We start from the raw sequence: 11,336 nt of genomic DNA, 5'->3' as shown, positions 1-11,336 counted from the left end.
ATACACAAAACAGTATTTTGTAGTGCTTTGAAAACATACATATGCATTAAAAATATAAGAACATAAACTAGAATATACACCACTTCTAGGACAATGGTTTACCTCTGGGAGAGAGGAAGGGATGGGATCAAAAAGGTAACAAAAGTTTCAAATGTATCTAACATTTACAAACATATGTAGATCCGAAGAAAGTATAGCCGAATACTAACATTTATTAAATCTGCATGGTGGGAATATATCCTCTAATATTTTACTCTTATGCTTGAAATATTTCAGTAAAAGTTTTAAAATAATGAACCCAAAGAAATGGAAATAAAATTTGCTTTGAACACTTTTATTTCTGTACATTTTAAAAAACTGCACTTCTGATGACACATAAAAATATTTTTCTAATATCAAAATAAGTATCTCTTTGGTATAAACACACCATATGTGTTATTTTTAACTTAAAAAAATTAATCAAGAACTATGACTTAATATACTAAACAATTCTTTGTCCACCTATTTGTCCCCTTTTATAACCCCACTGTAGAGCTTTAGAATATAGTTCTGCACACATCTCCATATCTACAAAAGAATTAAGATCCATATCAAAGATGTCTATAAGTTATGGAGAACTAGTTGGCTTAATCACTGACACATATGACATAAACCAACAAAAAGAGATATGGGACAAGTAAAGTAGAACATTGTCATTAAAGGGAAATAATATGAAACCAATCACATCATTTAAATTTGATGCATTAAAAACAAAGTATCTTTAGAATAATTATATTTAGAATTTAGAATTGTTATGTGCAAAGTTCAAAGAGTAATAGTACAGAGCCATAATTTTGATAAGGCACTTTAAAGAGAACAATTGAACATACAACATCACAAAGCAATTAACCTGAGAAATAAAGAGGGAGGAAAAAAAAAAAAATATATATATATATATACATTCTTTCCAGACAGGCTTTTATTTTCTGAAGTAAAAGCTTTTTAAAAAGCATCAAAAATTAAAGAAAGTATTTATCATATATTTTAAAAAGTTGTCATCAGTTAAATTTCAAATTCCCATAAAAAGAATGTTTTCCTTCAAGTCAGTGAGGTTCTGATTAAAATACTTTTTAGAAAAAGTTACAATTTTCACACTAAAAAACAGGAAGAAAAGACAGCTTTTAATTGTATTGTCAACTCTTTTATTCAACAAACATTTACTGGTTGTTGTGTGACACTGTCATTGTTCTAGGTGCCGAAGATAAAGAAGACACAATCTCTAGTTCCAGGGAAGTTGGCCTAGTGGAGCTGGGCCAACACTGGTAACCTTAAAGTTACTTCCCTTGGTCCAGAAAATGAAGCTCAACTTCAAACTCTGGCATTCTTGGCATCTTCTTGGAAATCAAATAGAATAATGGTCTACCTGTTTTTTCCTATTGGTAACATTTTTTTTTTTTTCAAAAAAGAGTCACTGTTCAAAATTTATTTGGTATTTTAGTTGGTATGACACTTAAGATAGTTGGTTGCATTGTCTTTTTACATTATATGGCCATGTACACTATATTCTGACATATATGGTACACAAAATAAGATCCTTTAGGACAGTTATGCACAATACATGCAATATTGAATTTATACACTGGATCCCAGGACATGACTGACTGGAAAAGATGGACTAGGCATGTCGGGTGTTGGGGGAAGGAACCCGAAGTGACAGAACACACAGTAAACACACATCCCGTGTGCAGAGCACCCGCAGCTCTGCAGTACTGGCAGTGGAGCCTCTGAGACGGTGGGGCTAACTTACGTTAACCAATTTAGGGCTACAAAGACAGGTATCATCCAGCATCAGGATACAGCTGCAGGGTTTGGTGAACCATTCCTGTTTGGAACTTTAGGAAACTGATGTTTTTTCTTAGGCCATTTCAATATTACTTGAATAACAGATCAGATAATAAGGACAATATACACAACCTCCAACTAAAATCCTGCTGTAGTCTAGACGGTGAAGCGGTACATTAGAAAACTTTAAAACTGCAGCTCCTTTTGGATCCCCCAAAGTGTATCTGCACTCTTCTTCAAAGGACCTCCTCCTCAGGAGTCAGAGTCACCTTCACAAAATCGGAAATTCCATTCTGTCCCAAGATGCAAGAGACACTAAGGAAGACATCATCTTTAATTCCATAGAGACCCTTAATCATGGTGGAAATTGGATACACCCGCCTAAGATTCTTCATTATACTTTCTGCCAAATCTGCCAAAGAGAGTCCAATGGCCCAGGAAGTGTCGCCTTTCAGTTTGATCACACTGTAGCATTATTAACATTATCTACTGATGAAATTAACTTTCATGAAAGAGTCTATGAAAGTTTAGAGGACAGAAAGTATTTAAAGATAAATAGTGGCCAGCATCAAAAATAGCATCGGTATTCTGCTTTCCACAAAAGTGAGAAAACCACTCAGAAATTTTCATTCTGAATACACAGAACTGCTGGAGACAACCTGATACTTATGGTACATGTTCAAACATCATAAATGAGGAAGTATGAATTATTACACAGCCAAATCAGTTGTCAGGTTTCAAAGAATCATAGCCTTCTTTCAAGAGGTCCCGCCATGTTTTAAGGAAACGTGCATTTTCTGTACATTTGAAGGCAAGCTCTTCTACTTGAGCTGATACTGCAGATGTGGCTTCAAGAAGTTTGGTTAGTGAAAATGCTGCCTGAAATTAAAAAAAGAAAGAGTCAAACAATATAAGTTTATCTTTCAGATTTTCATCTCATTTTATAAATAATCTAAAAATAGCTTAAAACCTTGACTCCCATGCCCAACTTATTTTCCATAAAAGTAAAGAAATCTTCAAATTGAAACACTAGCTTTTTCAGAGAACCAAAGAAATTATTTAGTATGAAGTAAGCGTTGAGGAAATACGTCTGCTGGGAAGATACCCATTATGCACCAGCCTTTTTTTTTTTTAACTTAAAGTCAGTACTTTTTTTTTTTTAACTTAAAATACACCAGGGGCACCTGGCTGGCTCAGTCATAGAGAGCAAGTGACTTTTGATCTCAGCATTGTGAGTTCAAGCCCCATGCTGGGTGTAGAGATTGCTTAAAACAAACAAACAAACACAAAAACACAAAATCTTTAAATAGAAAAAAAAAAGAAAGAAAATACACTAGACTCATTTAGCTCAAAAAGAGGACTTGGATCCCTTGACACTAAGTACCAGATACCAGTATCTGAAGGATTTCATCATAAACAACTCACTGATATTTAGGTAACAAGGGCATTGTCCCACTAATTTTATCTGTGAACACTATATAGACCATGAAAATGTATAGACCAAAGAACAGATACTCTGAAGGGACAAATAACATCAACAAAATCAAAACAAACAAAAGCAGCACACAGAAAATATCCAACTCTTCGTGGAATTCACTTCTTACTCAAATGTTTTCTTCACCTAGAATATAAAATAACACTGTTTCTAGATCACCTATCAGCAGTCCATTCTACATATTCTCTTGATGCCAGTCTTGTTCAACAAAAGCAGAAGCTGTATCAGCACTTTAGTTATCTTTTTAAAAAAAATACTTATTAAGCAATGAGAGATAATCGAGTTCATTACCCAGTTTCCAATCTGCACAGGAGGGTCTGTTCCACAAACTTCTCCCAGGAAGATTACATCCTACATACCTCATTCACTTGACTCACCCAAGAGTCCTTATATACTGAAACTCCTCTGGGTGGGTGTGTGTGGGTGTGTGGGTCTGTGTGTGTGTGTGTGCGCGTGCGTGTGGCAGTGGAATTCGAGATTCAACAGAAACCATACTATGCACTCCAGCCGTCATAGGGAGGGGCCTTTGACCTAGCCGTTCATGAAACCAATCTGGACTACAAGGGCCTTAAGCAAACCCCTCCAAATGGGTGCAGCGCGAAGCAAGCCTGAGACAGGCAATCACAGCATTGCCAGCTGGCTCTGGCAGGTGGCCAACTAGAGCAGCGGGATCTTAAGACCCACGAAAAGAAATCACAGCCTGTTCCTAAGCACCAACAGACAAGGAGGAATAGAGGGCAGACACCGCCAGCACGCGTCGGCGCAGCAAAGCTGCGTGGTTTCAGGTTACAGAGGATGATTGAAACCAGAAGGCGAGACAAAAAGAAAACAGTGAGGGGTGAGGCGGATGGAGGGTTAACCCCTGACTCCTCAACACTAATTCTAAAGGAGGAGTCCTCAGGGATGGTGGACAAGGGGCCTCGGGTCTCCGGTTTACCTACCCACCCCCCCAGCCCACACCCTCAGGGGGCAGAAGGGCGAGATGCGGATTCCTGGTCCTTCCCTCCCTTGCACAGCAGCGGTCTGTCTTCCAACAAGGGCCGAGTGGGGACGCGGCTCCGAGACCGGTCGAGCGACACTCACGTCTCCAATCTGCAGCTCTACTTCCTCCAGAGGGTCCACCGTTCGGCCGCTGCTCCTGCTCGCAACTGGCCAGCCCAAACTCACTGGGACCCTGGGGGAAGATGCTGACGAAGCGTCTGAAGACGAGGGAGAGGAAGGAGGCGGCGGGGGCGGCGAAGAAATCCGCACCTCCTCAGGGTCTGCCATTGAGCAGGACAGGTACTGCGAAATCGGACCTTAGCAGCCGAACCAACACCAACTGTCTTTCAAACTACTCGCGCCCAACACCCAGAAGCCCCGCCTCCTCCCGCCTGAAGTCCCGCCCAGTCTCCTTGTGGGTCTCTGCCCAAGTCCGCGAATACTAGTCATGTTTTCGGGACAGCCAATCACCTTGGGCGGTTCATCGTTCCTGCGCAAAACTCCAGTCAGGCTCAGAAGGCGCTTGAGCAGAGGACTACAACTCCCAGAATGCTGTATGCGTCGCTCCCCCTCCCACTACTTTTGATGCGCGCGTATACCACGGGATCTGTGGGTCTCTCTCACCTGCACTCCCGCGTCCTCACCACCCCTTGGTGAGACGCAAACGGAGAACTAATCTTCAGCCTGAAGCCGGGATCGTGCTGGGACTTGGAGTCCCTTTCCTTTTCCTCTTTCGGAACGTGACCCGGATGTCTCTGCTGGCCGTAGCGTCATGTGCAGCGCCGGCGCAGAGCGAGAAAGAGGCGGGAGCACCGTGAAGCCGAAGCCTTGGGCAGAGCTGGGAGGCAAACTTCAGTGGAGGTGTTTGTCTTTTTCGGCAGGTGATGGCGCCCCCCGCGGCCTAGAGGTCCAGCACCCGCGGAGAGCCACAGACAGCCCCTCCGTTGTGTCCCACCGACAGTCCTGGGACCAGTGAATATGTTGGTGCCGCTAGCCAAGCTGTCCTGCCCGGGTGAGAGGGAACTCCGGGCGGGGATAAGTGGAGGAAGGTCGAGGAGTTAGGGCGAAACGGACAGGGCTGCACCTGGGGGGATCTAGACACTCACCTTTCTTCACCTGCTCTCCTGACGTCCTCAGGTTAAACTCGGGTAAAAGTCACGCTGTCTACACCTGGCAGTGGACCCTAGATTTCTCCCCCTAGAGTTGCCCCCATTGGAAGAATTGACAACTAGGCTAAAGGTCACGGGCGGAGGAAACTTATCAACACGGCCCTCCGGTGGAGTCCCGAACTGAATCTTCCAAATCCTGGCCCTAACTCTTATCGCAAAGCTCGGGTGTTTTCTGTTGCATTGTTGGAAATGGATAAAATAATACTTGCACAGTTTTTCTTCTTGGTTGTGCCCTGACTTTCGTCTTTGCAACCATCCATCCTAGTCACAGCATGATTAACATCCATATGCGCTACCCGAGTCACCAGATTATATTTGGAGCCAGAAGTTTTTCTGCATGGTCTAAAATTAACGTTAGAGGCTTATCGTGTTATGGGTGCTCCTAGAACCATCACAATGACTTGTGAAAATACCTCATTACTTCCCTTTCTCTTAAGTAAAAATAATAATGCAGTTGGATGGTCTTTGTTTTGTTTTACTTGAAAGTTTAAAAATTCAAAAAGATTCACTACAGGACCTTGCATTTTGTCACATTTGGCTTGGTTTTTTTTGGTTTAGTTTTTTTAATTTTTGTTTATGGAATAAACAAGTATACATATTGCAAATTCAAGGATGTTCTTCTTATGTATATTTCATGAAAGTAGAAATTTGTCAGATTTGGCCACCATATGTTAAATTAGAATTTTATTTAAAGTTCCTGATACTTGCGCATGTATTACTACACTAATGTGTGGATAACACTTTATGTTTTGTGAAATATCAAAGTAGTCAGATGCTATCTGCCCTATTGCCTAATTTAGCTGAAATCATTCTTGGACCAAGTGTTAATTACATTTCACCAAAATTAGCATTTCCATTTTCCAAGGATACTTAAATCATTGCCATTTGCATAGCTCAGTGTTAACACTACTGGCAACAAAGAGATGGACACAAATGGGTTGGCAGTGTGACTTTGATATGGTGATGTTATGAGTTCAATGGACTTTTTGACCTTCTCTACTAAAATTCAGCCAAGGTGCCTAATTGTTCAAATATCCAAAGTGGAGTATCAGATTGTTTTCAGAAAGGGAGTAAAGGTTGTGACTTTTTAATTTTTATCCCGTGGGGGAAATCAAACTACCAAGTTCCAAATATTTTCAAGAAAATATCTAGCTGTATAAGCAGTAGAATTACTTTTATCTGATACCAGATCATCAGTTTTCAACAGCAAATGATAACTTCTACACACTAAACTACAATTCATCATAAGACAAAGATTTTAATATCTTTTAATAATAGTACAAATTATTTAATAAATATTATTTTGAATGATGATAATGCTATATTTGAACTCTAGAACTGAATTCTCCTATAATATCTTTATTTATGTGCCTTATGTACATTTTTTCAAGACTTAGGATATGTGAAAGGTTACCTAAAAATTAAAAAATTATTCCCGATACTATAATTTTCAGTATGCCTTTGCAAGTAGAGAAAACTAGTTTCCTTGCCACTATAAGATTATCAAAAACAGATTTTTTTAGTGTTTAAAAGCCTTTAGCTTAGAGTTCAGCTACTCTAAATCTCTTCCCTTCCTGCATTCATCATAATCTTTAATTATTGATGTCTGATGCCAGATTTTTGCTTTAAAAAATTATTGGAAAGAGTAAAATATAAAAATATGTTAATTCTGCAATTAGGTGCTAAAGAATAACTAGCCTATGCCAGGCTGTTATCTCTCCATTTAATCAGAAAAAAGAAAGAAAAATCTTGTTTTCATCACAGCTCAGTTTCCATTACTTCACAAATCATTTCAAATCCAATTGTAGTCTCAGAGCTTGACTGGTGTTGGAAGGATTGAGAGCTTGGGTGGTCTGAATTCATATGTATCTACTGTAAATGGGCATTGTAGCTGCCCCACAATTTTCATAAGGTCATGAAGGATAAGGTGTGATATTATAATTGAAAATTTTTAGCTGTTCAGTATATCCATTAAAATGTAAATTTTATTACATTTTACATTTCAAATCCATGCAAAAGTCTTTGTTGATCTTTACTAATTATTTGTTATAGTCCATGTTTAGAAACTTGTTCATTTGCAGATACATGCTTCATTATAAGAGACAAGTTAAAAACGAGGAAAGGCCTCATTATTTTTATTGCTCTATAACCCAGGTTAGTTTTTGGAAATTACACCAGAGATTTGCAGGTTCCTAAATTACAGTGAAAAATGTAACTAGGAAGATACCTATCTAGTTATCAAATATGTATTGGCCACTTGTTTTGTGTAAGAGTTATACTAGATCCTGTACCATAATATTTCCAAGACAAAATTGACCATAGACTTTAGAATTGATGGTCTCCTTTGTTTTTGTTTTTTTTTAAGATTTTATTTATTTATTTGAGAGAGAGAATGAGATAGAGAGATCATGAGGGTCAGAGGGGGAAGCAGACTCCCCGCTGAGCTGGGAGCCCGATGCAGGACTCGATCCCGGGACTCCAGGATCACGGCCTGAGCCGAAGGCAGTCGCTTAACCAACTGAGCCACCCAGATGGGGTGAGAGTTAAAATTACTTGCTGAAGGTTTCATTACTGTTACGAATTCAGACACAGTGTAGACAGACTCCAAAACCTATGCACTTAACCACTGTCTTTTTCCATGTTGCCCTTTTGTATTTGTTTGTTTTGTTTTTAATTAATAAACTTAATTTTTTGGCAGTTTTAGGTTTAAAGAAAAGTTGAGCAGAAAATACACAGTTTCCATGTAACTTTCCCCCATTCCCTTTTAACATCTGGCATTGGTGTGGTACATTTGTTACAATTGGTGAGCCAGTTTTGATACATCATTGTTCAAGTCCATGGTTTATATTAGAATTCACTCTCTATATTGTGCATTTTATGTATATTTGACAAATGTGTAATGACATGTATCTTTTCTTGTCTCTCATGACCTTGCTACTTTCAATATATATACTAGCCAGGCATTTTGTAGAATGTCCCTCAATCTGAATTTGTCTGATGATTTCTCATGTTTAAACTGAGGATACAGATTTTGGGGAAGTATGCCACAGAAGTAAAAAGCCCTTCTTATCCTATCAGGGAGCGTGTGATACCAACATGTCTTATTGCCAGTAATGTTAAACTTGATCATTTGGTTAAAGGGTCTGCTATATTTCTCCACTGTAAAATTAATATTTTTCCCTTTTGTACTCTACTTGTTGGAAGCTAGTCACTAATTGCAGTCCACACTCAAAAGTGGAGAAACAAATAATCTGTGGACATGGCAACATAATCTTTTATACTTTGACTTTTTCTGTTAAAACCATAGACCAAATGGAATTCATTTTGATAGGAAGAGAAAGGTATACGTTTTTCCAAATGAATTTCTCCCTATCTTTGACCATTTAATGAGTAACCCTTTCTTCTCCCTGATTAGAAATGGTATTTTTAGCATACACCAAATCCTTATGTGTATTCTATTTCTGAACTCTTTATTCCTTTCCTTTCCTTTGATTATTCTATCCCTTCTCCTATAACAGACTTTTAATTACTGTAACTCCAAATATAAGTTTTTATATCTGTCAGGGCTATTTCCAAGGGAGTATTCTCTGTCCTTTTTTTTTTAATATAATGGGATAGATGTATCAAGGAGAAGAGTACCACAGAAAGGAGACAGAAATTAAAGATACAGGTGAAAGCTAAGGCTTCAGGTGGAGGGATGTCCCTATGAAAATGGGAGGGATAAGCCTCATCATCAGTAATCTAAGTGAAAAGATATCTGTTATAACCTGAGAAAATGAACAAAGAGTGGACACAAATACAGATTAGAGGTTCTTACCAAGGAAATAGGAAAGTTCCCACTTAATTGCTTCTTTCTATTATGTTTGGTGTGTGAGGGTGTCTGCTTCAGATAGGAGAAGGAAGAAGTAGAATTGAAGGTTTAAGGACAACAGAGGTTTAATGAACATTATTGCAGATAAATCTTTGCACACTTCTGTTTATTTCTATTTGCTAACTTGATGAATATGTACAGATATTGCCATATGGGAGAGTCAGTTTTTTAAAAAGCTGACCATAAAACCTAGCTTGCCCACATTGTCCCAGCATAGTCATTAATACTGCCCATTTTTACTCTCAAAAGTATCCAGTTTAGGGAAGCCTAGGTGGCTCGGTCAGTTAAGCGTCTGCCTCCGGCTCAGGTCATGATCCCAGGGTCCTGGGATCGAGTCCCATATCAGGCTCCCTGCTGAGCAGGGAGCCTGCTTCTCCCCCTACCTGCTCTTCTCCCTGCTTGTGTGCACATGCTTTCTCTCTCTGACAAATAAGTCTTTTTTTTTTAAAAAAGTACCCAGTTTGGTTGATAAATTTTATGGTCATCCTATTTATAGGTTAAGCTTGATATGAGCTAAATTGAATAAGTTAGTTTATTAGATACTTTTTAAATATAGTTTGAAAACATTGCTTTATGAGAAGAAGCTAAGTTGTTCATCTAGGAAATAGTACAGTATATTTCAGGTCATATCACAACTAATGGCTCAACAGCATAGATCTAACTATTCACTGTCTGCAGTGTTGATATGGTGAGACGATAAATACAAATTTCCAAATATAAGACATCTCCTGGAGTCATACAATTTTAGATCGAAAAGGTACCTTAGAGATCATCTAGTGACCTTTTTCTGGATGAGGAGACTGAAACCTAGAGAGGGTAATGATTTAAGGTCTTAAGGCTAAATATTAGAAAATTAAACAAACCAAATCTGATTCCCAATCCTAGAATTTTTTCCTTTAAAAAAAATGGTTTTTTTAGTCTACTCCGAGGGAAGCCAATTGAAAAAAATGATACTAATGTTTATAATTTTTGTGCAGCATATCAGTGCTTTCATGCCTTAAAAATTAAGAAAAATTATCTACCTCTGTGTCATACAAGATGGTCTTCAACTTCTGTTGTACCTCGAGTTACTACCCACTATACTGTTTACCCCCGGGATAAGGACAAGCGATGGGAAGGTAAGTAATAATTTCCCTAGAAGTGTTGAGGCTTCTCTAGAGACTTTGTATCATTTTGTGGAAATATTTTTCATGATAATATAAAGTCATCTAATAATATTTCATAGCTTTGCCCAATCTATTACATATTGATGCTGAGATAAGAAAATATCTGCGTAGTTTATAGTAGTAAATCTCAAAGCCAAAAGTTGGTTTATGGAAGCAAAGATAAGATATACACAGGATCAGAACCTAAGAGAACATCTAATTAATATATTTAGTATAATTCTCATACAAAGCAGAAGGGCAATTTCTATAAATGCTCTAAAGCATTTTGTGATTTTTAACAGATTATAGTCATCCTAGAATTTTCATGTATTTTTTAAATCATTTTTTCCTCCCAGGAGTGAACATGGAGAGGTTTGCAGAAGAAGCGGATGTAGTTATAGTTGGCGCAGGCCCTGCAGGACTCTCTGCAGCTGTTCGTCTAAAGCAGTTGGCTACTAAACATGAAAAGGACATCCGTGTGTGTCTAGTAGAGAAAGCTGCTCAAATAGGAGCTCACACTCTCTCAGGGGCTTGCCTTGATCCGCGTGCTTTTGAAGAATTATTCCCAGACTGGAAGGAAAAGGGAGTATGACAAACTGGTTTTTATACAAAATGTAATCTTTATCGTATCTCTAGTTCCAAACTACTGGAAGATGGAAAACCCTTTTTATGTAATTCTGTCTCTTAAAGGATTATTATAGATACGCATTTTTTAACTTAAAAAGAGCCAAAAAATTGAATCGTATCAACTATACTTATAATTTTAAGATATTAACTCATATACTCGTGTAATGTCTTCTACATGTTGTATTTATGTACTGGATATATGAGAAGGTCTTAGCTTGAGAAGATAC

The 11,336-nt window shown here is 38.4% G+C and overlaps 2 protein-coding genes across 3 annotated transcripts in view; one reads left to right on the top strand and one right to left on the bottom strand.

Moving 5' to 3' along the window:
• Window positions 1–1,041: 1,041 nt before the first annotated feature.
• Window positions 1,042–5,121, bottom strand: CUNH4orf46 (chromosome unknown C4orf46 homolog). 2 transcript variants are annotated; one of them, XM_028104316.2, is made up of 2 exons: window positions 4,400–4,645; window positions 1,042–2,700 (listed from the first exon to the last, which is right to left on the bottom strand). In XM_028104316.2, exons 1-2 carry the CDS (start codon window positions 4,583–4,585, stop codon window positions 2,545–2,547), a joined length of 342 nt encoding a protein of 113 aa, XP_027960117.1. In that variant the 5' UTR covers window positions 4,586–4,645; the 3' UTR covers window positions 1,042–2,544. The 2 variants fall into 2 exon arrangements, 1 of the variants encoding a protein (XP_027960117.1); XR_003609477.2 differs by lacking the exon at window positions 4,400–4,645 and adding an exon at window positions 4,922–5,121 and having other exon boundaries at window positions 2,616–2,700.
• ETFDH (electron transfer flavoprotein dehydrogenase) overlaps window positions 4,909–11,336 on the top strand; it is a 29,743-nt gene continuing 23,315 nt past the window's right edge. The window contains exons 1-3 of the mRNA XM_028104314.2: window positions 4,909–5,309; window positions 10,315–10,455; window positions 10,839–11,068. Of these exons, the coding sequence (XP_027960115.1) occupies window positions 5,276–5,309; window positions 10,315–10,455; window positions 10,839–11,068 (405 nt within the window). The 5' untranslated portion in view covers window positions 4,909–5,275. The remainder of the gene's footprint in view (window positions 5,310–10,314; window positions 10,456–10,838; window positions 11,069–11,336) is intronic.

Source organism: Eumetopias jubatus, unplaced genomic scaffold (assembly GCF_037043125.1).
Source record: "Eumetopias jubatus isolate StellerSeaLion01/CBP00866 unplaced genomic scaffold, mEumJub1_p1.0 scaffold_2, whole genome shotgun sequence".
NCBI lineage: Eukaryota > Metazoa > Chordata > Mammalia > Carnivora > Otariidae > Eumetopias > Eumetopias jubatus.
The sequence above is the reverse complement of the archived record's forward strand: the minus strand, read 5'-3'. Positions and strand labels throughout refer to the sequence as shown.

What these genes read in the sequence shown, in the direction of transcription:
- CUNH4orf46 (XM_028104316.2), bottom strand. Translation starts at nt 4,585, where the DNA reads ATGGCAGACCCTGAGGAGGTGCGGATTTCTTCGCCGCCCCCGCCGCCT. An exon ending in TAGAGCTGCAGATTGGAGAC is followed by an intron (nt 2,701 to 4,399) that starts GTGAGTGTCGCT and finishes TTTTAATTTCAG; the next exon opens with GCAGCATTTTCACTAACCAA.